Source organism: Lottia gigantea, assembly GCF_000327385.1.
Source record: "Lottia gigantea unplaced genomic scaffold LOTGIsca_104, whole genome shotgun sequence".
Lineage (NCBI taxonomy): Eukaryota > Metazoa > Mollusca > Gastropoda > Lottiidae > Lottia > Lottia gigantea.
This window is the reverse complement of record NW_008706849.1, coordinates 150,018-178,013: the sequence shown is the minus strand read 5'-3', so window position 1 is coordinate 178,013 and position 27,996 is coordinate 150,018. Positions and strand designations below refer to the sequence as shown.

General features: G+C 32.0%; 1 protein-coding gene across 1 annotated transcript; it reads right to left on the bottom strand.

The window, feature by feature from the left end:
* Positions 1-38: 38 nt before the first annotated feature.
* On the bottom strand, positions 39-27,813 carry LOTGIDRAFT_170786 (hypothetical protein; the record flags this gene model as incomplete). The annotated part of the gene is made up of 13 exons (XM_009046633.1): positions 39-124; positions 7,260-7,263; positions 12,643-12,790; positions 13,664-13,720; positions 14,161-14,218; positions 19,295-19,377; positions 20,233-20,341; positions 25,607-25,702; positions 25,745-25,893; positions 26,070-26,164; positions 26,541-26,611; positions 27,172-27,292; positions 27,568-27,813. The coding sequence occupies 13 exons, from the start codon at positions 27,811-27,813 to the stop codon at positions 39-41; spliced, it is 1,323 nt and encodes a 440-aa protein (XP_009044881.1).
* Between the last annotated feature and the right edge of the window lie 183 nt (positions 27,814-27,996).

The following is a 27,996-nucleotide window of genomic DNA, read 5'->3' as shown; positions in this document are numbered from 1 at the left end:
GGTGATAGCTAATGCTTTCAGAGTTAGAGCTCTATCCGTTATACGTTGAATGGAGAAAGTTTATCATTACCTAGGCTGCTTTTTTCACTTTCATCACTCTTCTCTTTAGAATCATCGTCTTTTTCTGAAAATAAAAATTTGATTTCACATTTCAAAGATGGCTTTCAGGGCAAAGATACATTGTTCCCAAAACAGTAGTGAAAAATGAGATAAATGTGCTCAGTTTCATCAAAAACAGATGCAATGATTGCTTTTACAACAGACTGTTTCTCTTCCATTGGTAACATCTATCCACACAAACTGTTCTATTCCATTGGCAACATCTATCCACACAAACTGTTCTATTCCATTGGCAACATCTATCCACACAAACTGTTTCTCTTCCATCGGCAACATCTATCCACACAAACTGTTCTATTCCATTGGCAACATCTATCCACACAAACTTTTTCTCTTCCATTGGCAACATCTATCTACACAAACTGTTTCTATTCCATTGGCAACATCTATCCACACAAACTATTTCTCTTCCATTGGCAACATCTATCCACACAAACTGTCTCTATTCCATTGGCAACATCTATCCACACTAACCATTTCTCTTCCATTAGAAACATCTATCCACACAAACTGTTTCTATTCCATTGGCAACATCTATCCACACAAACTGTTTCTATTCCATTGGCAACATCTGTTCATCTATCTAACATCTATCTATGTAGACTTTTAAAATTGCAGATAATTTGAGGGACACTCAATTTTTTATGAAAGACAATTTTCCTTTTGTAAAATTTTGATTCCAAAGAGTACATATTGCATGAAAAAAGCCTTACCTGCTCCATCAACAAGAGTTTCACCATCAGTCTTTGAAACTACAATATTACAAAAATATTTCTTTAGCCTTATATGAATTACTACTAATAAAGAAAGAGACAGCCATATTTCAAAAGGTGCAACTCTCCTTCAAAACATATCTTTTTATGACTTGTCAAGAAAGTTTAAAAATTAAAAAAAGATTATCATTTCATTGGGTTTGGAGGTGGGCAAATTTTATTGTACAGGGATTTTCATATTTCAATGTGAAAATGGAAATCAAGAGGTAAACCAACCAGAATGTGGAGAGCCTGTAGGCGATGTCTCTCTACTAGATGTACCAGTAGAACATTGTACAAATGTTATACCACCAATTCCAGAACTTTCTGAGGAATCACCATTAGTCTCCTTATTACCACTACTAATAACTGTTTCTTTAGGTAATAACGGGGCTTCTGCCTTGAGGATTTCTTCAGCTACTGGATAATCAGATATCAGAGCACCTGGATGACAAAGATATAAATATGAATACAAAAATCGTCCTGCTTGAAATCAAACAAGTATTAATGTAAGGGTATACTGTTATTTTAATAGCAAATACTTTTATATAAAATATCCAGTTTTGATTTAAGTGTCAATATGTTGATTTAGAGAATTATGTTTTGATTTAATTGTCAACATGTTGATCTAAAGTATTATGTTTTGATTTATAATTCAACATGTTCAATGTATTATGTTTTGATTTATAATTCAACATGTTCAATCTAAAGTAATATGTTTTGATTTATAATTCAACATGTTCGATCTAAAGTATTATGTTTTGATTTATAATTCAACATGTTCGATCTAAAGTAATATGTTTTGATTTATAATTCAACGTGTTCAATCTAAAGTATTATGTTTTGATTTATAATTCAACATGTTCGATCTAAAGTATTATGTTTTGATTTATAATTCAACATGTTCAATCTAAAGTATTATGTTTTGATTTATAATTCAACATGTTCAATCTAAAGTATTATGTTTTGATTTATAATTCAACATGTTCAATCTAAAGTATTATGTTTTGATTTATAATTCAACATGTTCAATCTAAAGTATTATGTTTTGATTTATAATTCAACATGTTCAATCTAAAGTATTATGTTTTGGTTTATAATTCAACATGTTCAATCTAAAGTATTATGTTTTGATTTATAATTCAACGTGTTCAATCTAAAGTATTATGTTTTGATTTATAATTCAACATGTTCAATCTAAAGTATTATGTTTTGATTTATAATTCAACGTGTTCAATCTAAAGTATTATGTTTTGATTTATAATTTAAAAGTTAACATATGTTAATTAGAATAATTCTAGTTTAGACTTTTACATCAAAATATGTTGATATAAAAAATTTGTTTGGATTTATAAGTCAACATATGTTGGTTGGAAAAATTCTGTTTTATTAATAAGTAAATTATGTTGATTGAAAAAGTTTTAATAACATTTTGATTGGTAAGTTCATTTCATTAAAAATAATTACCTGGGACACTAGAAATGCAAAGTATATGAGATGAAGAAACTCTGAAAGTCTCAAGAACATCTGCAGGATTATTGGCATCAATAACTGATATATGACTAGTAGATAATGTACTGGTACAGATCCATACAAATGAGGACAGTTGTTCATCATCTTTTGAGTTATCCTTGTGGTCCTGGAAAATGAAAAAGTATGATTTTTATTCCATTAGAGTGGCATAGAACCTGTAACATTTTGCATCTACTGTTTAGAGGTATGATGAAGACCCTCTGAGTAAACCAACAGATGAAGAATTAGGCTGGAAAATCTTGCCCACTACATAAATTTTCTCTTGAAAAATAAGTCATTTTACAATAAATACAAAATACAAAATTTTCAAATTCAGTCAGTAACAAAGATAACCATGCAAATTCAGCAAGTTATTTGAGTGATCTATCTTTAAAAGTTTGTTTCTAATACATTACTAAGCTTACCTTAAGTTCTTTATCAAGTTTTTCTACTTCATCTTTACTCTCTTTATTTTCATCTGTAGTTTCTTCTGGTGGATTAGAATAGAAGATACTACTAGATCCTACAATAGATCCACCATCTCTAGTTCTACCACCAGTTAGATTAACACCTGCTGCACACCAGATCTATAATTAGAAAAATCAACATGTTCTTCATCTGATCATCCTTACCTACCAAAATCCTGATCAGAGATTTAAGGTCTCTCCTTACAATTTGAGCGATATAACAGTATAAAAGGACACAGCAATGTGTATATTTGCTGTAACAGCTGATAAAGCTCTATTTCAATTACCATATCATTTTTCAGAATTAAAATTTGATCTTCAGTTCTTCTACAATTCAACAATATAATGTGTGCAAGATTACTTTCAGGAGGTCTACAATACCTTGACTTCAGTATCTGTATCAGTAAGAGGTCTACAGTAAACAGGTACTGTACTTTGACTTCAGTATCTGTATCAGTAAGAGGTCTACAATAAACAGGTACTGTACCTTGACTTCAGTATCTGTATCAGTAAGAGGTCTACAATAAACAGGTACTGTACCTTGACTTCAGTATCTGTATCAGTAAGAGGTCTACAATAAACAGGTACTGTACCTTGACTTCAGTATCTGTATCAGTAATAGGTCTACAATAAACAGGTACTGTACCTTGACTTCAGTATCTGTATCAGTAAGAGGTCTACAATAAACAGGTACTGTACCTTGACTTAAGTATCTGTATCAGTAAGAGGTCTACAATAAACAGGTACTGTACCTTGACTTAAGTATTTTTATCAGTAAGAGGTCTACAATAAACAGGTACTGTACCTTGACTTCAGTATCTGTATCAGTAAGAGGTCTACAATAAACAGGTACTGTACCTTGACTTCAGTATCTGTATCAGTAAGAGGTCTACAATAAACAGGTACTGTACCTTGACTTAAGTATTTGTATCAGTAAGAGGTCTACAATAAACAGGTACTGTACCTTGACTTCAGTATCTGTATCAGTAAGAGGTCTACAATAAACAGGTACTGGTACAGGTATATGGTTTTTAGATGATGCTGGTTCACGAGTACTTGGTGCAAATTTAGCAGGTAAACTCCATCCATAAGCCTGCATTCTTCCATCATCTTTTTTAACATGAGCTCTTACTGCTTTATACTGTTCCCTTCTTTCCTTTTCTCTTTCTTTTTTAGCCTTCTCTGATATACTAAAATAATTTGTATTTGATTTTGTGAAGATTGTAGAATATCATTTCTGAGCTGATTCAAAAGAACCTGACCTAGGGCTGATCAAATGAAATGAACTTAAAATTTCTTCTTTTCTGTATCTGCTTTGACAAAGACATCAAATCCCATGCTGTGTGCAATAAAGGAAATTTTGCAAGATCAGCTGCATAAGATACACCTTTTAGCCCTTCTAAGATCATGAATCTTTCACATGCACAACCTCTAGCAGTTTTATCTATTGACCTGTCAAAATGACAAGCGTTTTTTTTACCTATTCACAACTGAAGTAGAACATTAGTCTTCAAAGCATTTAGTATCAAACTGAGTTGAGCTGAGCTAAATCTAAATGTTCTTAATTTGTAATCATAGTCTGGCACTTGTAATCAAATGCTTTACAACAATATTCGGATAAAACAAAATGGTGGCAAGATATTAATGTTTAGGTCTTCTCTGGATATATTCAATTATGATATGCCAAACTACAAGCAAGTACAAGAATTCAATGTACATTATACTTACGCTTCTTCTTGCAGGAATTCATAAGCTTTAGATTTCTGACCCAGTTTTTCTCTAGATTTCTTATTAGGATCACCAACTGGCTGTACTTGTGTTGTTGGAGCATTATATTTCACTGTGGCTACAGCTAGAGGACGTTTGGGTTTGTTGGATGTGGTAAACAAATTACTGAAACTAAATCAAGTATATCATCTTGGTCAGTGTAAATATATGCTATACACTAAGAGGTGATAATGGAAATGAGCTAATCTATGAAAATGACCCCAAACTTCATTGTGAATAACTCGATGTTTTTACTTATAGTTGATCAAAGATATTGGTGCACTTTTAGGAGCCAAACAAAACATAAATACAAAAAGTCCATTATATTTTGAGGTAAAATAAATAATAATTGAAGCTATACAAGCCAAACTTACACTGTGTTTATTACTACTTAAACTACCTCAAAATCAAAAGTGGACTGCTTGTGTTTATATATTTGAATCCAACCCAGATGTGTTCAGATGTCTTTGCTTGACTTTATCTTTATCATCCCCAGAATAGACTTTGAGCTTATTGATCAGAACTGTTGGTCTGGTTGTATTTGCCAGTCATGACTCAAGTCAGACCAGAAGATACAAATGTCACGCTGTGAACAAAATTAAGAGTCTCAACTCAAACCTGTTTTTGGCAGAATTATAAGTGCGTTGACTTCAAGATACTTTAATTAATGTTATTTTTTTCAACATGCAACAAGATGCTAGGATGCAAATCAATTAATATTATGAGGACAAAGTGACAAGCCTTTCAATTGCAAAATCCCAAAACTCTGTACAGGAAACAGTTACAGTTGTTTTGTTATGACTGCTGGCTGACCAAAAATTATCATTGATGGATGAAGGAATGACTGGTATAATTACTCATTTGCAAGTTTATATTTTCATTATATGTTAAGGAACATGACTAGGTTATCAATAGTAATATGGAACCTGCATGGTATGCCTCAACTATATATATTGATGGGGATGTAGTCTGAAACTAGTTGACTCTTAGGCTTGTGTAGAATCATGTTAACACTGGTCAAGGTATTACAAACTTTGTCTTATACCTTGACTACAAAAGCCTTTGTTTTTAAGTCATGGAATGCAGCAATTTGATTGGATTGTACGCCAGCGATTACAGACAATCAGAGCTCTCAACAGAAAGAATGTTATGGCTAAATGTTTACAGACTTTTTGGTGAGGCCTCTGATTGACTGTATTCTCTAGCATCCGATCCAATCAAATCACTGCATTTACAAACTTCAGTGATACAAAAATAGTGACTATTGTAGTCAAGGTATAAGACAAAGTTCATAATACTTTACCAATGTGAAGATGGTTTCAGAGTCAGATTAATTAAATCTTGTGAATGGGTGTTTCAGGTCACCTTGGAAGGTGAGAGGGGTTTTAACCCATTCAAATACACCACATCCAGACTCTACATCAGTTGATAACCAACCAAACGATCCATCAGGACAATGGAATATGAATTTGAATATTAATGAGAATAATAAGGTTTCTATCATGCATAACATAAATATTCATGCTACCTGCTTGCCATTTTGATCCACATCATGATCTACAAATAACTTGACACTTGATTATAAACAAGTTAAAATTTATTTCTTCTGTTTTAAAATACAATGTTTTTTTTGAGTTGTAATATTTACAATTAAATATGAAAACCACATTTCACAAAAAACAAATTAATTCATTTAACACCATAAGTAACCCTAAACTCAACTTTTTTATTCAAATTTATTCAAATATCTATTGACCTACATCAAATTTTCACCTTTTTTTTCTTGTTGATATCACATATTTATAGCAATGTAGTTTTGATGTGAAAAGTGTGGCCAAAATGCAATGAGTCAGCCTTCACATTTTAGATGAAGTCAGCCTTCACATTTTAGATTAAGTCAGTCAACATTTAAGATGATAAAGTCAGCCTACAAAATTTAGAATATGAAGCCAGTCTTTAATTTTTGAATATGAAGTCAGCTTTCAAATTTATGACCATAAAGTCAGCCTTCAATTTTAAGACTCAAATTTAGGACCATGAACTTGATCCAGAAAATTATAGATGATGAATTTTAAATCATTTAGTTAATCCTCAAATTATAAATCATGAAGTCTGCCTTCAAGTTAAGACCATGAAGTCAACCTTCAAATACAAGACCATGAATTTAGCTAGAAAATTTCAGGGTTACTCGGGATATCAAGCCTCTCACAACTTAAAAATAACAGAAAAAATCAACAAAATTTTAACAAAACACAAACAAATGGAACCAATAGGGATCGGGACTGTAGATCAAAATGGCAAAACAAGTGCAACAAAAGAATCACACTAAGCAATGTCTACATGCAAGATGGATACAGTTAGCATTTTTAAATATTTTTCATGAGGCTTTTAAATTTTGATATTGGATTAGTAAGATGCTTGAAATGTTAATGATGATAAATATTAAGATCCCAAATTCCTGAAAATGAAACTTTCAAATTAAGGCACAAAGTAATGAGTAATTAATGCTGTAATGAAAAGTGATTATTATGCGAATAATTAATGAGTATATTGACATTGCTAGGATGCCTGATATAGGAAGGAGACAATTGACCTACAGATAGATCCCTATTGGCTTTACAAGTTTTAGAACTCATCTCACTTTTCTATCAAAACATGTCACAACAAGAAAATATGCTTCAAGCTTATAAAAATCTTTTAAAAATGTACAGTGTATTGATAGGAATATATTCCTCTAAATTTGGAGATCAAAGGATGGTTTGCAGAAATGGTAAATAGACAAATATAAATGAGGTCTTTATGTTAGTGTAGATGATGATATTTTTAACTAGCTCTGGTATGACTCTTGTCACAAACATAGTATCTAGAAGTTTGCAAATGCAGCCATTTATTTGGATAATTACATTAACAAATATAGCCATCATAATCCCCATTTACACTTACTTATTCACTGGTGTACAATCTAATCAAATTGCTGCATTCTGTGATACAAGAATAGTAGCTATTGCAGTCAAGGTATTAGAGGTAGTTCATAATAGCTTGACAACATGAAGATGCTATATCACACACCAAAAATAATGTTATCAAAAAATCTTGCTATTTCATTTTTAGTTCTTTTAACCACATTTTTTTTGTATCTAAGGTCTTTTACAGACTATTTTCATTTGTCAATTATATGTTCTCATTAAGCTGTTTTTTGGTTTTTAGGTTCACAATGATATTAGTTATGTGGACTCTCTGAAAGTGATGCAATTCGAGTTGCAGAGTGGTATCAGGTTAGCCTGCCCTCTCTAACAACAATAGCCTGAGTACACTTAAAGACCATTTTCTAGCCTCTGAAGATAATTACAACATCTAAAAGTATTCATAAAATGTAAGATTTGTAGAAAAGTGAGATGAGAAAAAAATTAAAATATAAGTTTAGATGGAGGTCAGCGCTAAAATCATAATATCACATATAAAAAATATCATAGTTATATAAATTCATATTATTATCTTTTATAACTAAAAACCCGAACTAAACACAAATATTATTATTTCATTTATCTGCTATTATTTTATCATAAACCATTACCGGTACTTTATAATATAAAATTTGAGCTATCCCTTTATAATATAAAATTTGAGCTATCACTTTATAATATAAAATTTGAGCTATCCCTTTATAATATAAAATTTGAGCTATCACTTTATAATATAAAATTTGAGCTATCCCTTTATAATATAAAATTTGAGCTATCACTTTATAATATAAAATTTGAGCTATCACTTTATAATATAAAATTTGAGCTATCACTTTATAATATAAAATTTGAGCTATCACTTTATAATATAAAATTTGAGCTATCACTTTATAATAAAAATATTGAGGTATAACTTTCTAAAATAAAACTTAGAATAAGAATATTTTGTTATAGCATAAAATTTGACCTAATTTTAGAACTTTGCACTATAATTTCAAATAAGTTATAACTATTAATCAGAAAGATGGAATGGTACAGTTTCATGATAATCCAGAACAGTATGATAATTCAAAATTTTAAAGCTTATCTTCATTCCAAATTTAGCATATTATCAATGGGAATGCAAATTATTATTCTTTGCTTTTAGTTTGTCATATCAAATCATATCTTATTTTGGACAAAACTTGCTGAAGTTATTGCATTATTATGAAAGACATTTGTGCATATCTCAGAACTATCAACACAAGAGCAGTCTATATTAAGGTAGTATAGGTAGTAATGGTCTTGATATATATCTGTTTTATTCAATTTTAATTACTACTTATTCTACCTCCTAATAAAATGGACTGCTTGTGGTTTTGTTTTGAATCAGCCTGGAATGTTATAAAATATTCAAGTTTTAAAACCAAAACATGTGAGACTGGAAAATGACTAAGTCTGTTTACAAGCAAGACAATATCATAGGAAATAATGAGAATTCCCACAAATTGTGGACATTTCTTTCAACTGGTCCTTCAACATGCATTTCTCCCAAAAACAAACACACAAACATCCACTTTCTGATGGTGAGCAGCACTTTTGAGTATTGAGTTAAAATGGCACAAAATATCACTGCATCAGTGGTCAGACTGAAAGCTTGAACAAAAAGAAAAGACAAAATCAATGGAAACTTAAGAGGAAGGAAGGAAGGAAGACACACAAGTACACAAAAAGGATGATCGTTTATCTTTTGAATGAATGTTTTAAAAACCATTTCATTTGGAATCTTAATTAATAAGAATTGATGTAAAATAAATTCCTGAGTTAAAATTATGTCCGATTTTAGAAATGAATTCAAAAGCTAAATTTTTTTCTGTTTCAGTTCATTGAAAAGAACTCTTGAAAAAGTTTCATTCATTTGCAGTTTAAATCAAATACCTTCACCCCATTTCATTTATATTTTCTGTGAAAAATTCCTAAACCCAAGCTCTTGAAAAACCCTTTTTATTTGAAAGGAAGTCAAAACTCTCTGTAACAAGAAAAACTCATTTTTTTAAAAATACAAATGAACTAGTTCGGAATTGACATTTATTTGAAAATTCCAAAATCCTTGAAATCAATTACATTTGTGTAGGGACTAAAAACGGAAACAACTAAAAGAGAATAACAAAACAGAAGAACAAACAAGGAGAAGGTAAAATAAATATATCTTGATTTATCAACAGTAGAGAAGCTTATTTGATATCTGACCCTTGATTCAACAAATACATTTAATAGGACATCTTAAGATTTATCCATATTAATTATTGCATTTGATTCTGTTTTAAAGAGATTGTAATAAGGTTTTCTTTTCTTTTTTCTCTGCTTTTCAGGCCATTAGATTAACTTATAGCCAGTACAATTATTATTGATACATCAAAGGCCCTAAGATATTATTAGCATCTTTTGCAATAGTGATGTCATTCACCATTTACCCTTTCAACCCTAGCGTCCGGTTAACTGGCCACACTAACGCAATATATACCCGAGCAGCCTGTTAACCGGTTGTTACTAGGTGACATCATACAACGTTAATGTCATACACTTTTACTTTTATTAATTGGGAGGTCAGGGTATGTGACGTTTTATTTCATTTACACTCAGGGTTCAAAGGGTTAAGCATTTCTATAATAAAACAGAAAATTGTATTCAAATTGAATCTATAAATGGCCTTGATGCACATAGAAAAACTGGAAAACCTCATAAAACCTCTCTCAATTGAATAAGAAGCATAAAGGCAAGTTCCTTTCAAATACCAAAATATGTTTGCTGTATCAAGGGTTCATTATTGCTAAGGCTTGTACACCCTTGATAGATCATGAAAAAATATATGATGTTAGGAAATTAGCGCTGACCATCTCAATCAAACGAAACCAAATTGAGTTAAAATTCCTAACAATTAGATAAGCTATAAATGTTGTATGTGTGATTTGTGATGGGCGGAAGAAGAAGACGATGGTGGCGGCGCCTGATAAGCCACAGGAGTCTTGGAGGAGATCTTTTTAGGATTGGCGGGTGGTTCAGGTGGAGTCGAAATTACCAAATTACTGAAACTAAACATGCAATAGAACAAATCAGACATGCAGTTAATTGTTCAACGATTTTCTTTATCATGCTTATCTCAATTTTGTTTTAGTATAATTGGTTATAGCCATTATTAATTTTTGGCAGAAATAAACACGCAGGCCACTTGAGAAGATAGACATCTTGTAATTACCTTCACCAAAATAAAGATTTTCTACTTTTTCAAACAACATATTTTTAAAATTTGAGGAATTGAAATAATTCGAAGGTGGCAGGTCACATAATTGGAATTTTTTTGCAGTATGTAGTCTGAAACAGCTTTTCTATTCCAGCCTCTAATAGCTATAAAACTAGGCTCTGTTTTTATTACATGTTTATTCACCTCCAAAAAAAATATGTTTAAAACCCCTTCACCTTGGAGGTGTGGAAATATCTCACAATATCTATATATAGCAGATAACTGTCAAAATAGCTATCAGAGGCTGGAATAGAGGCAGATGTTCCGGACTATGCGGTCTGATGGTACACTTTATTGTTCATCAAGGGATCTTTGTCAGTAGCACACAAGGGCAGTTTTTTTTATTATTTTAACCCTTGCATTAGTAACGAGTATTAGCTTATATACTATGTCAATGTTTTTCGGTAGTTTGTGATAGGACATAATGTTAGTACTAGCTAAATTCTAAAACAACAACAATTATATACAGTAGTGCACATCTTTGATTTCATCCAAAATATCTGAGACATTTTGCATTCTTTTAATCTGATTAAAATGCCAATTGACATGCTTTGTTTTGTGTTTATTTCAGGGTGATTCAATTTGCCATGCTTGATCTGAAGAAATTTATTAATTACACAATGCAGTCAAAACTTATCCAAGATTTTTGCTAACCAAACTGTTAAAAGTTGGCTAACAATACAAGTTTACAGTTTTCTAGAATTTCAAGAAATTTCGTAAGTAAATATTTCACTGAGCATGTTTTTCGATTCGTTTTTTGCTGGCTAAGAACATAATATGTTGCATTGCACCCACAAAAAAACAAGAAAAAAAGCTTTTGGATCTGCGTTTTAATCAAATTCCACAACTATGTGAGCTTATGAATTATTCTGTTTAAAAAAAACTCATTTTGTGGATTTCTCAGATAGGTATGGCAAAGAAAAGGTGCAGTGCAGGAACCTAAAATGTACTTACAAATTCCAGATTGAAGATTTCTTTTTGGGTGTAAGTTCTGGATGTTCTCTGGAAGCTCTGATCATTTCTGTCCATCGGACTGCCTCTTGTAATTCCATTAACCTTTCTTTATACTGATTTCTCTCCATTAATACTCTCGCCATTTCAACACGAGTAAATCGCTTTCTTTGAGCCATAGGTACATCTCCCTATATCATAATAAACACATTAATTGAGGGATCTAAATAAACTGGCTTCACCAGTTGATGAAATCTGACTACAAGGACCTTACAGTATAAAATCTGACAAACCACAGGTCAAGTCAAATTTTTATTTGGAAAGGTGAACTGACAGATGCAAGTCCTGTACAGAAAAATGTAAATTCCCCATAATAAACAGTAAAAAACTGTATAAAAACAATGCCCAATGATTTGAGATATATAAATAGTCTTCAGAAGTACTAGAAATGTACAAAAATCACATAACTACTTCAAAAATATCTCAAACCAGGAATTTCTTTTCCTCTTTCTATAGATGTATTTTCTATATGGCAGTGTCTCAAGAAAATATGACTTGAAATACAGATAATCCTGGACAAACATGGATTTGAAGGCTCAAATTTCAACAGTGAGACATGAACACTATTACTAATTGGCATAACTTAAAAAAATTCCCGTTTCTGAGACTAAAGTACAATTGGTAAAAAAATGGCGCACCGTTATTTTCAAGCAGGGTCTGAATAAAAAAAAGATTTTTTCATTGCTCCTTACACTCAAATATTTTAAAAACCAAAGCACACATAGTCTCAGTTTGGTAGCAGTAATGCCTTCATAACAAAAACAATCTACCTCTTCTTCAGTTGATGCAGGTTGACTCTTCTTCTCTAATTCTTCTTTAGTTTTCTTTAATTCTTCTTCTAGTGTAGATATTCTCAGCTGTAATCTTCCTTTCACTGCCTGCAGTGATGTTATTTCTTCTCTTAATATTTCTTGTTCACTAAATAAACAAATTAATTCAAATATAGTACGTTTTTAGACGAGTCTTAAAGATGGGGTACCTTATATTTTAGTGTCAAATTAAGCAAACTATTTGATTAATTGATCTTTCTAATGAATTATCATGTATTCTTCATCATATCATTATGTTCTTATTGCATATAATTAAGAGTTTTAACCAATCATAAATGTCTGTGTATGTACAGTCTGGATAAACAAAAAAATACTTTTTGACCTTTCTTGATCGGTCACTCATTGGAATTCTGCTGGTAATTCTCTTCTAATTTAGCTAATAATGAATTCATTATGGACATGTATTAGCATTTTCATTTTCATAAATGAAAATAAGGGAACCCATCTTTAATTTCTATCTTAAAAAGGCCGACATGAATTGAATTGAAATGAAAATGGAGTGGTTACCAGTACTTATTTTCTGATTCAGTATGTTTACACCAGATGAGCAATGTCAAGCAGCAGGCAAGTGACATTAATTTAGTATTTTGTTGTCTGTCATAGCATCTTTAATTTTAACAGCCTTAGCATGCAAGACCTTGTTGTATTACAGTATATGAGCTACAAGATGGTTTTGGCATGCAAGGCATTATCCGAACTTATCCTCTCTGTGTATCTATGTTAAATTGTTTGATCAGTATTCTGTGTTCTCATGAATAAAAATAATATTCCTATGAGAGATATTATTAATAATGGAGCACAATTTTTTACTTCCATAATGATAATAATCAATAATAATAAACGAAGAAAGAATTGTTTTTTGTTATTCATTAGTGCAACCACCAAAATGTGCTTTGTAAACCAATGCACACCCCAACTTTAATGTCATTACTAAATTGATAAAAGATTTAAAAGTACTTACCCACTTAGTTCATCAACTTTAGCTATGAGATCATCTTTGACTATATTGAGAGCATTTCTAAAATATAAAGTATATGACAAAAAGTAATTTTGTTCATAATCGGGCACAATATAGGACAGCATTACATATATCAATAACATAATAATAAATAAAAAAATATATACTCAGAGTTTCATGCTATGCGATCTTCAGAGAACTGACCCATTTCAGCCTGCGACCCTACTGAACAATAATATATCACAAATATACCAAATAAGCATTATTGGCCATGTGGACTCTCTTGTTGACACTCAGGATTGAAAAAGCCAGTCATGGTGTGGCATCAGGTGTATCCAAAGAATAAACTTGATTAGACTCTCACCACATATACCACAGTAAGCATTTTAGTGAAACCACTTTTTTTAAATTTGTGCTTATTCCATAGAAACTTCTTGACTAAGTCTTAAAATAGTTCAAATACTTTGAACTTTCTGAACACATGGCATCATTGGACTTACTTTGTGGCTAAAAGTTCTGTATTTTCTAAGATCAAATTCTCCAATTCTTTACCCATTCCTAAAATTAGAAGATAAGGATTTAAGTACGAATATACAGGAAAGATCAATCAAGGAGGTTTAGCCAAGGACCAGCTAGTAATAAAGATCCTTGTGAAGTTGTTATCCTTGTATAAATGGTTTGTTGTTTGTTATTTAGAGCTAAACATTTGGTTTCCTGATAAACTGATCTTGATCTACCTTCGATCTAGAGTGAAAATTGTGTTTCTTATTAATGTTTTCATTACACAAAAATATCTTGAACAAAAATGTAAGCAGCAAAATATCTTACCAAAGAAATTATCACTAACTGTAAAATCCAATATATACAGCAGGCAGGCAAGGGGCACGATGCAAGATAAAAAATAAAAACAACACTATATTAGTAACCAATTATTTACTATAACTCATGCCACTAGTTTTAAAGTCAGTTTTTCACTTATCATTTCAAGTCAATAAGATGTAAAAGCCTTCTTTAATGCAAAGTTTAAGTTTCTGTCTAAAGTACTCTAAAGCAATCAATGTAATGAACAAGAAAAATTTAGCATCTAATCTACTATTAACATAATATAGTCTCACTGTATACTCTCATTCTTTCTTTGATTGCTCTCCACTAAAAATCGGAAAGGAGGTAAGAAAAACATCAAGTGCAGCAGACATTGAGATTTCAATGGAAGCACAGAAAGTAAAGGGAGATAATTGCATACCATTTGATTCTTTATCATCTTTCTCATCATCTGCCATGTCGTAAACAACAACAACAGTAAACAACAATCAACAGGTAAACAAACAACATGCAAAGAAAATAAGAAAAAAGAAAACCCATTAAGACTAAAAACAAGAAAAACTTCCATGCTGAAATTAAAGATTACTTTTCATACATTGCATTCCAAATCTGGAACATTATTAAAGGTGGCCATAAATATTCCTATTGAAACATAATTTTAATGAAATGCAACTAATTTCTACTCAAATCATAATGCACAATTAAAGCAAAGAAAAAGAAATATAATAAAGAAATATCATCCTGAATTATGATGTTATCATTTTAAAGCTTTAAGTTGTCTTATAGAAAGTTCAAGATGTTAGTTAGAATATTTGAAACAGGGTTCATACAGCACTTTGCCTCAAAAATTCAAAGACTATTCAAGGACTCTGGGCTTTGAACTTTAAGGACTTTTCAAGGATATTAGTCTGACAGAATACACATGTACGTAACTTCTGAACTGTGAAATCAATAAAGATAGTTAATATTTGTCAATGGGGTTAATGATAAAAATATACACAATTTGACTCAACTCAAAATTCTAGGACTTTTCAAGAGAAAATGGGTTTTTTATGGTGTTTTCAAAGACTTTTTTTGAAATCAAGGTTTTTCAAGGCAACGGACGGAATTCAAGGGTTTTTCAAGGCTGTGCGAACCCGGTGAAACAACAACCCAAAGAAATGAATGATGTGGAATAATCATGATATTAGGCTTCCCAACACTAATGGACAATTTTGTGCCTAAAATTAAGAATTAAATCACTAAATTATGGCGGTTTTGGTCTCACTTTTGCACATTTGACATTAAAGGGATTGTAAAAACTAACGCGTTTTATGACGTCACTAGAAGGGAACTGCATTGATAGAAATAGTAGCTTCTGGTAGCTTCCCTCTAGTGATGTCATAAAGCGCATTTGTTTTAGTGGAATTGCAAGTATCACAGACATCGGAATGAAAATTGGAATGGTGCAAATTACAGCTATCAGTGTCCCCGACACACATAAATTTTTTTAGAAAAACCTCTTTACAATCCCTTTAAAGAAACTTACAAAACAACTTGATGCACTCGCTTCTTGTTGGGGGGACGAGGAGAAAATTAAATAAGATTAACGTAATATGCTTGTATCTGAGGCCATTCTGGACTAAATGAGAAATAAACTATTATCCCTTTACCCATACATATCAAGATATTGTTTTCTTAATTTTTGAATAGCAAACATAATTGGAGCTCTATCGCAAAAACACAATACTGAGCTCTATCACAAAAAACACAATACTGAGCTCTATCACAAAAACACAATACTGAGCTCAATCAAAAAAACAACACAATACTGTGCTCTATCAAGAAAACACAATACTGAGCTCTATCACAAAAACACAATACTGAGCTCTATCACAAAAACACAATACTGAGCTCTATCCCAAAAACACAATACTGAGCTCTATCACAAAAACACAATACTGAGCTCAATCAAAAAAACAACACAATACTGTGCTCTATCAAGAAAACACAATACTGAGCTCTATCACAAAAACACAATACTGAGCTCTATCCCCAAAACACACTACTAAGCTCTATCACAAAAACACAATACTGAGCTCTATCACAAAAACACAATACTGAGCTCTATCACAAAAACACAATACTGAGCTCTATCACAAAAACACAATACTGAGCTCTATCACAAAAACACAATACTGAGCTCTATCCCAAAAACACAATACTGAGCTCTATCACAAAAACAAAATACTGATCTCTATCACTAAAACAAAATACTGATCTCTATCACTAAAACACAATACTGAGCTCTATCACTAAAACAAAATACTGATCTCATCACAAAAACACAATACTGAGCTCTATCCCAAAAACACAATACTGAGCTCTATCACAAAAACACAATACTGAGCTCTATCCCAAAAACACAATACTGAGCTCTATCACTAAAACAAAATACTGATCTCTATCACTAAAACACAATACTAAGCTCTATCACTAAAACAAAATACTGATCTCTATCACTAAAACACAATACTGATCTCTATCACTAAAACACAATACTAAGCTCTATCACAAAAACACAATACTGAGCTCTATCCCAAAAACACAATACTGATCTCTATCACTAAAACAAAATACTGATCTCTATCACTAAAACACAATACTGAGCTCAATCAAAAAAACAACACAATACATATGTACAACAATACTTTCAAAATAATTTCAAATGGAACCTAAGAACTGAACAAACTACATGCATGAAAGAAAGTAAGAATGAATAGATAGAGAGATAGAATTAGAATGAGAGATAGATAAATAAAAGAGGTCTACTCTACCTGATGAAGCATAATCTCCAGGATTTACTTCACGACCTGTTAATACAACAAAAAAATAACTCTTATTAAGTTGCTGTAAATTGTGATTTAGGGCCTACAGCTGGTATTACATCATGAACAAGGATCATCGGTAGAGGTTAAAGGTTCGATCTCTGGGTTTTTTTTTACCAATTTTTCTGTATGTAAAGTAGGCTGTTGGGAGTGGACTCATGTACTACAAGCCGTGCAAGCTGAAGATATTGCAAACTGAACATAAGAGGGTTGATTACACTGTCCTAACAAAATTTCCCTCATTGCACAATGTTTTTGTCTGTAAAACTTAAATGAGGTGTAAAATCTGAAGGCATCATTTGACTTTAAGCAGGCCTGAATCCAGACCCCCAGGTAAATGAACATGCTCTTAGCTCATTGAGCCATTCAGGTTATGCTTAAATTTCTTATGACCTATTTTTTTTGCTCTTAATCTGGCTAATGAAGACAAGCAACACCAAGCAGTGTGCAATGAGGAAATGTTTTGCTGGGACAGAGGCAGTAGCCCATTTCTTCTATGTCAGACCTGGATCATCGACAGGGGGGAAAACCAGTAAGAAAAATCTGAAGGTGGACCAATGCTGGATTTAAATATTGACCGTAAGGGGTATTCTGCTTTTTAGTAAAAAGTTTTCATTTTCAAAAATGTAAATTATACCTGAAAATATTTCTAAAGTATGCTAATTTATATCTTTGTATCATCTTGATCACACTGAATTTGTTTTAAAAGGGTTAATTAAAAACGGAAAGTACTAATTGTTAATTAAGCAGTTTAGTGTAAACTTAAGTAATATTTGGCCTTTTAAAAAATAATAGCTGGATTTTTTTAGTTAAAACTTTCAGATACCAGTAAAAGGCACTTGATTTTGGAGTATAGTTTTCACAAATTTGAGCTAAAAAAATTGTGGGATCGACAAAAAAAGTGGAATGTCCCTTTTAGCATCTAACTTACTGAGCCACTGTGACTTTAACAGATTTTGAATGTTATGATTTATAAGGAATTTGTTAAAAAAGTTTGTAAATAACATGTAAAAATAATATTTCAAGACAATAGAAATGTTACAGCTGTCAAGTATCAAGTATGATTTGTTATTATTGATTTGAAGTCATCATTTTATACTTAATAGATTCATAGACCTTTATACTACAAAACACTATTAAACACAGCTCAGCATGTCTTAATGGGATTTTCTAAAAATAAATACATTTCCATCGGATGTCTTTTTGTCATTTTATATCTTTACAAATAATTAATTTTGTTAGCTGAATCCCATCTTCACAATGACAGGATATTACAAACTGTTTCTAATACCTTGACTTCAATAGCCACCATTCTTGAATCATGGAAGTTTATAAATGCAGAATGGACTGGATTGTGCACATGTGAATACAGAGCCCTTGACAGAAAGAATATTGAAAATTTGGAAGTGCATGTAATCGAGGGCTATTTACACTGACTTGCAAACTTCCGTGATACAAGCAAAGTGCCTAATGATGTCGAGGTATTAGACTGAGTAAGTAATAGCTTGACATTGTGAAGATAGCTGGAATCATTATCATTATTCTACGTGGTTTTGTGAAAATTTGTACAGATATAGCTGTATATGGTGCTTACGATTAGACTTCAAATGGATTTTGGAAAACAAGGGCAATAACTCACAGACAATAATTTGTGAGATAAATTTAAGAAACAGTACCATGATTCCTGACTATCCATCGCATGTTATTAATCTCATTGATACATTTATCACAAATTACATAATTCATTAATATTAAAGGGATTCCTGCAATTATGGCAATTATGGCTAGCTGTCTGCTGACACAAAAAATCACTCACTGAGCCATCCTTCGTGTTTACAGAGATGTTGAGTTTGTGGACTCATGTAAGACGAACATTGGATTTGCTAAGGATTTGGACAGGATTTATCGCAGCTTTATGGGTTTGACTAAACTGAAATAGACGTACCAGTAATGTCTGCTCCGAAATCAACATCAGCTATCATATCACCACTAGATACAGCCAGTTCATCATAAATAGTATTTTTACCCCTGAAATAGACAGAGAATAGACTTTAATCAAATACAAAGCATCAGCATCATAATATACACAACTTTCACTGGTAAACAAACAAGTTAGAAAAATATTTATGATAATATTATAATGTAAAATATACCAAGTGTTGATGTTCCGATCTAGTTCAGTCAGTCTCCTTACTGTGCTTAATGTGTGTCCTGAAATCTCCATTCCAATACAAGCTAACTTTTGATGAAGCCCAAAAATATGAAACATTTTGACAGCACCAGACAACTTGCATGACTCAAATGCATGAGAATTTTATATAAACACACCCATATACTTCAATAGGAACGCAGACTGAAAATAGGTCAGTGGTCTGAAGATCACATAACATAAAACTCTGAGTGACAACATGATTTAGGTTCCGTTTTTATATTCCTAAATTCATCCTTAGTCCATAGGCAGTAGAATAACTCTGTTGATAGTGATTAAGACTTGGCAATTAGATGCCAGATTCTAATCCTGAAAAATTCTGATGCTAATGCCATTTCTTAAAGGGATTGTAAAGAGGAATTCTAAATTTTTAATGCTTATCATCAATTTGCACCATTCTAATTTTCAATCAGACATCTGTGGTTCCTGCAATTCCACTAATACTAAGTGTTATATGATGTCACCCCTGCAAAATTTGCTTGTATCACATAAGACCTTTGTGGGGTGACATTATTAAACCCTTAGTTTTAGTAGAATCGCTAGAACCACAGACGTCTGATTGAAAATTGGAATGGCTCAAATTGCTATCATTTTTAAACGGATGGCATACAAAATTAAAAGTCAGTTTGGTATAACTTCAAGCCCTTTCACCATATGAATAAAGAATAACATACCTATTTCTGGCCCCTGAATCATTAGCTACTTGATTAGTTCTATTAAATTCACTATTATCATCAAGTTCTGGTGTTGAGGCAACTATTGATGCAATAGTATCAGTTAATCCTACAAAATAATCAATAATCATACCTCAAAATATGACTTCAGTTAAATTTTCCTTTCAAAACCTTGGTTTTCCTATACAATTTTTGAAAATTTTACCAACGATCAAATTCAAGATTTCACACAGATGCAATACTCTTTGTTCCAAAACTTCTGTCAAATGTAAAGGAAATTTTGTTTTGCAGTCACTTACCAAACAAAATCCAAAGGAAGCAGAAAAGAAAATTGAAAAAAAATCTTATTATATGGTATCAGAAGTCATTAAATACATTTAAGTGCAACAGTTCTTATGTTTTTGATTCCACTCATATTGAAATCTACTTCTTTACCGGTACCTTCATATTCATAGCACAATTCTTGAAAATTTAGGCCTCAAATGTAATCATTTTCTATCAAAAGGTCAAAAAAGTGTATTTAAAAGCTATCAATGCATTGGTGAAAAGTTCCTTAACAGGCTAACGTGGTGGTGCTCGATTGAAGAGTTCTGTACAGATTCCTTGTCTGGCCTCAATCCAATGGTAAAGCAGTGATGTCACATTCCAAATTTTTCCCTTCTATTTCTGTTTCAGCCATTTTGAATTCTGTCTACAGTTACTTGTTTTTTGCACACATGAATGCGTTCTGAACTCTATTCCAACTTGTTTTATTAAATGTACGATTGATTCATTAGATCAAAACGTACAGAACTCACCAATCAAGCAACGCCATCTGTCAAGAATATTTCAGATTAGGTCTCAATATTTCAAAAAAATTCTAGAGCATTTTAAATACATAGACAAAAACATATACATGTACACCAATAACATAAAGATTGGTTTATGGCGTGACAGTACACTGCACACACGTTGGATCGACTGTAAGCAGCAATATGGCAGCAATGATGATTGCAGTGAAAAAGCACAAAAATGTGGCTGAAAGCTTCTAGCTTGTGTGTCATTATTTTTTTGCAGTTTTTTTTTCTATTTCAATTAGTAAGTACATGTATTAAAATATCACATCTTGAGTGCTATGATGATGATATGAAATATGATAAAAGGTACCCAACACACACCCAAATATACCTTGACCTTAGGGATGAACCTTCCTAGGATTACACCTCCACCTTTGCAACCCAGGGAGGGACCTACCAAAAAGGGTGGCTTCATGATTTGTTACTTATTTGTGGACTCACCAGCATCAATAGGATCTTCTTCAAAGCCATCTGACTCAAGACTGTGCAGACGGGCAAATAAAGCAGCATCGGGGTCTTCCTCTTTAGATTTTGAACTTGAATTACTAGATACTCTTTTCTTAGAGTTTGATTTAGAACCACTAGAATGGTGTCTTTTTGCCACCGATTCCGGTCTATGTTTAACAGATTCAGGTTTATGTTCAACTGTTTTGAGTTTATGATCAACTGATTCTGGTTTTTGTGTATTGTTATTATGAGATAATGAATCTACAGTATCATCAGTGACTGGGTCAACTGATTCGGGTTGTGGAATGGTTGATGAAGGTGCAGGAACATCTGAAGCTTTTTCTGATAAAAGAAGCAAAAAACAAAAACCAAAATAAACAAAATGAATGTACAAAAATCTAAATAAAAACTAAAACCAACCATCAAAAGATTAAAAGTTTTGATCTTTGTAACAGCAGTGTCGTGTATCTGCTTTGAATGCAAATAATACAATTTCATTAGCTTAAAATTTAAAATGTGGAGCCCCACAAATCTTAAGTACGAATATATATTTTTCCTGACCAAAACTTTAATCTCTTGAAAAAAAAATCCATAAAAAGCATGCAGACAATGGGACAAGAAAGGGTTTTTGAAGGGAACGCTTAACTCAATTCTTCTGCCCCATTCACAAAAACCTAACTAGTCTTTGTTATACTCTTGCAATGGAGTTGGATTTACCAGACAATTAGGTGCCGTGGGTTTGACTCCTCAAGGGAAAAAAAATTCTGATGCCTGGCCCTCTGAGAGTTGACCCGATATCGTCTCTCACCCCTTAATACCTAAATTAAGTTTTTGTGAATAAGGACCAAGAGTCTAAGATTTGTTTTGGGTGGGTCTCATATAATGTTATATGTTTCAAGGTATGTTAATGTTTAGGAGGTAGGTGATTGATAACATACAGCCTACAGTAGAGATTCTCTATAGAATGATAATATTAGTAGTTATAAACTCATCTGTAATCACTCAACAACTGCTCATTTTATAAAAAGACATGGATAGAAACATTGAGTAAAATTCCTAATTTGAAGTATTATGAAGGAATTATGCGATTTTCATACATTTCTTGTACTTCTGAAGACTATTTACATTTATTCAAGACTCAAATAAACCCTGTCCCTTTAAATGCCTATCGATTACAAACCCTGCCCCCCAAACCTCTTTCCCAACCCTTTCTTTTTCTTTATACTTTGTGTTACAAAGTGTCTATGAGAAAATTGGTATTTAAATCTCATGATCTGATTGTAACATATTGTATTTCAGCCTAATGACCATGTTATATTATTCTCAAAACAATTCAAACACATGATTTTTTAATCTTAAGGCCTCAAGCAACATAGGTTACAATAAAGTTATAATCCTACAAATATCCTTGAACACAATGAACTAAGCTCTATCACTAGAACATCAAGGTTTCATCATATGCCTTGGGCTCCTTATCCAAAAGATGGGATAAAAAAAAATACCCCATTATGCAATATTGTTGTGAAGATGATTATCCCAGTTTGTTTTCAAAGATATCAAAACTTTTAACTGACATTCATTTTACCAGATATTAGAAACAACAAATTTTATCATAGGGATCTGAAATTTTTTATGTGTATCAGGGACACCGATAGCTTCAATTTGCAACATTCCAATTGTCAAACAGACATCTGTTGTTCCTGATATTCAATTAAAACTAAATGTTTGATGACATCACTAATCATGAAGAGCTTTAAGTGATAAAGCATATTTTGCAATTAGTGACATCATTAGATCCTTAATTTTAGTGGAATTGCAGGAATGTCTAATTGAAAATTGGAATGGTGCAAATTGATGCTATCAGTGTCTCCGATACACATAAAAAAGTTAGAAAACCTCTTTACAATCCCTTTAACTGGCATAAATTTTACTTTTAGAGATTAGAATCAACAAACTTTATCAATGCTTTTTTCTGTATATTATCCCTTTCAACAATAGCAGCAGCTCTACTGGCAACATAATTACATACTAGTTGAGGTTAAGAGTATAGGTCATTTGATTCATACTCAGTGTTCCAAGGGTTAATCTTACTATTACTTAATTATGTGTTTCGTAATCACAAGGTTACTCAAATGCTTAATGATTTCTACCATATTTTAATATTCCATGCTACTATAAATGCAGTAAACGTTTTTCGATGAATTTCTCTTACAAAACAGTCATTATATACAAATTGTTTAACATGTTTCTTTCTGTAATCTGACTGTTTAAGTTGAAGCTTTAATTACAGAATCTTTATACTTAAAAGCAATCAGCATTTAGTTCATTTCTGAGATGAACTTTAAAGGGGGCAGGTGGGCCATTTTGGGGGTTAATTTGTGTCATGAATGTGTGCAAATAGTCTTCAGAAATACTAAAAATATACAAAAATAGCATAATTCCTTCAAAAATTTCTCATACTATGAATTTCTTTTCCTATTTCTAAAAATGTCTTTTGTATATATGACAAGGTCTCAAGAAAAGACGACTTGTCTTTTCAAATTTCAAACGCGGATGATTCTGGACACACAGATTTGAAGACGCAAATTTAGATGGTGAGCTGTGGACACTACTACTGATTGGCTTAGATAAACAAGCTGCTGTTTTCCGAGACTAAGGTATGATTGGTCAAAAAAAAAAATGGCCCACTTGTCCCTTTCAATGCATAGTAATCTGTTTTAAATCTAATTTGTTAAATTTGAGATAACTTATATTATTATTATTGCATTATTATATACTTCGGGCTCTATGTTTATAACCTATTGGGATGTGAAAATGCAAATCAATTAAATATTTCCGTCGGATTGCCAAAATTTATGATGGGCTCAATAAGAAGACATTTTTATCTTTTCACAAAATAACTTCGGGCATATTAATGTAAGATACCAAGATTAAGGGGTAAGAGGAGATTAAAAAAGAGCAAAAGAAGATTAACAGACACCAATTGGGAAAAAGACAAGAATAAAAAGTCACAATCCAAGTTTCAAGCACTCCAAACAAGTCATTTTATTACATTAATTAAAGAAATAAATAACCAAAGCATTAAACAATACAAATTCCTTTATAACCATACTTGATCAAATAAGCCCACACATAATTTATTTATCTTTATAAAACAGAAACAAACAAACAAACAAATACATAACAATATAACTTTTTAAAATCAATATTCAATAATATTTAGGCTTAAGCTTTTTTGATCAAATATGGTTAGACCATAGCAAGAAGATATATATACAAAACCAAGCTATTATACAATACTACAATTAAAAGAAAGCTACCAAGCACTTTATGATGCATGCAGATTATATTTAAACAACCTAGGTCTGTTCTCAAATTTTAGGGGGGACCTTGTGATTGCAAAGCCAAATTTTCATATAAACGGGGGCTAATCCCAACCCTATCACTAGCAGGACTGCAGAATTCAGCGGACTTGAGGACACCAACTGAAATTTGCAATTTCCGCCAGCGGCTCAAATGGACCTTGACATGATAGATCTGAACAGAAATATACAGGCATCAATGGCGCACCAAAATGTTGTAAAATTGTTTTTGAAATGATACAGACTAATTACTAAAAGAGCCATGACTTAATTTGAGAACAGACCTTAAAACCAACAATCTAGGTAATTATTCAGTCTAAAATAAATTAACACATACTAAAATCAATTAACACATGTTATAGTATATTAACACATGCCATATAAATAAGCACATGCCAAAATAAATAAGCACATGCTATGTAAGTTACCTATATGTTAGCACTGTTTATTTTGTGTTTTTGTTAAAATGTTCTAGGAAAATTTGAAAAAATATGTGATGCTAAAATGTTATATACCAAAAAAGCCCTGAACATTATTGAAAGAATGGTAAAAAGCTAAAGGAAGCAGAAGTCTCAAGAAAATCTGTAGAGAGTTGTAGATAAAGTTTAGCATGAGATGATGAGGATGTTTTAGATGTATGGTTAAGGCAAGATGAGTTAAACATGAGTTTGCGGCAAGCGTGAGGATGCATGGAGAGGTTAATGCGGGATGATTTAGATTTTAGCCTACTTGTATTAGTTGTGGTAGTACTGCCATCTGCCATGTTGATTACATCAGTCATCTGATCTTTATCACTGGTATCAACTTTACACTCACCCGTCAGTGCTGTGGAATTGAGTCGATTGGAATCCACAGATTCTAAATCACCCAGTTCACTCTTGATACTGACATTAGAATCTTTACCACTGGAAGGTGTTGTTATATCAAACGTCACTGGGCTATTATCACCTCTATTTGGAGTTTCACTAGAGTTCAATATCATACTAACTGGTCGTAAATTGGGCAACTGGAAACCCCTGAAAGAAAGGACCAATGATTAGTGACAGTGAGGAATATGTGATAATCTAGAAAAGCATGGAGCGATTTTTCAACTTCTGCCTCTGCAAGTTTGATAAAATTAACTAGTCATAATAAGTTGAACAGTTCATAGAAGCTTATACAATCTACTACGGTTATTTCCATTTCGACTTACTTTATTCTTGGACTGTTTCCTGTGAGTTCTGCTAATTTATCTGTTCCCATTAAGATCTTAGTTCGTTCCATATAATCCATATGGGTTTTAAATAACTACAATAAAGGAAAATAAAGGATTAGATGTGGCTGTTCAATATTCTAAATGGAGATGATGCACAATATTTTTTGTCAAATTTAACTTTTAATATTATCATTTTATCAAAAATTTTGTTTTTTTTACTGGATCAAATCCATGGTCTCTACTTGTGACTTAAGCCAGTTCTTTTACAGAAGACCCTATTCTATAACACCTAGGATTTTCAAGGACGTTAAATTCTCTTCAAACCTCTTGAAAATGGACTGTCATCTTTCAGATTGGGCACATGACACATTTCCAAGCACAAGCAAGGATTAAGTCTCTCAATCATCATTCTTGAAAACAACCAAGCAAATGACTTAATGAGTTGAGAATAAATGATATAATTAATACCTCTGTGTATCTTTCATGTAATTTATTATATTCTTTCTTCATTTCTGATTCTTTTTCTTCTAATCTTGTGACTAAAATAAACAAGATAACATGCTAATTTATCAAGCAGGTTGCATAAGCTAGATTATGACCGGACTATATCTACAGTTTGACCTAATATTAGCAAAGCTTTCTTGACCCTTACTTTGTGTGCAAGGTCTAGAATTAATGTGCAGTTACTCCTTAAAGAGATTGTTAACAGGTTTTCAAATTTTTTTTCATGTGTATTGCAGACACTGATAAGTGATATCATCGCTATGCACGATTCCAATTTTTCATCAGATGTCTGTAGCTCTTGCAATTTCACTAAATGTAAGCGATTTACGACATCATCACTATAGCAAAAGCTGCTATAGATAAAACTAAAAGGAACCTCTATAAAATGCATAGATGTTGGCATAGTATTGGTCTAATAAGATAATTTTGAAATGTTGTTCACATCACTTTGTAGTATAAGTTTCCATACCAGGTACTAATTCTACTCTAGGGTGCCTTATCATTCTGAACTTTTGAGTCTTTAAACTTTATCAATCTTGCAAAGATTTTAGCAACATTAAATGTTATAAAAATAATCTCTGTTATTGATCCTCACCATGATCTGCAGCATTCCTTGCCTTTAATTCCAACATTCTAATAATAGATTCCATACTCTCAACTTTATCTTCCATACTCTTTTTATCACCTTCAATGGCATCTTCCATTTCCAGATATTTCTGAAATGATATATAAGGAGAAACAATGATCATTCTGCTTATTGATACAATAACATTAATGAGCTTAGTGACAGCTGACATTTAAAGCTGATTAATAAGGACTTGTAGGTTAACTGGCAGTAAGTTGTCACAAGCTACTAGGCCTATCTACAGCACTCCAGTATCAGAGCCTCTGATTTGAAGTTAGGTTTCATTGATAAAATATCTCAAATACAATTATCTATTATAAGCAAGTAATAAACAATAGATCTACTAGGTTATTACAGTATACAAACCTGTTCTGAGGCTTTTCGAAGCTGTTTTTCTCTTTCATATTGGGTCAATAACTGTTCATTATCATCTCTAATTAATTCTAGTTCAACCTCAATTTCTTGCTTCTCAATATAAGAAATGTCTAAACTTTCCAAGATGCCAACAACTAAAGGCATAAGTTCTTTAACAACGTCTTCGTCATATTTTTGTATCATTTTCTCAAATTCCTTGTAAACAGTCGAAGCCAGAGACTGCACTTTTTCAGACATAACGTGTCCCTCTTCTATGGTGCCGTACACCGTCTCAGCCATGATGGTGGCTTATTCCTTTACACCTTAAAAACAGTTACACTAAGTTCTAAGAAAAAAACATTATGTGAGTGCTAAAACATAACCAAGAACCACAAAATATGTCCTATACGTCACAGAATTTATTTTCATCTGACATTAAAC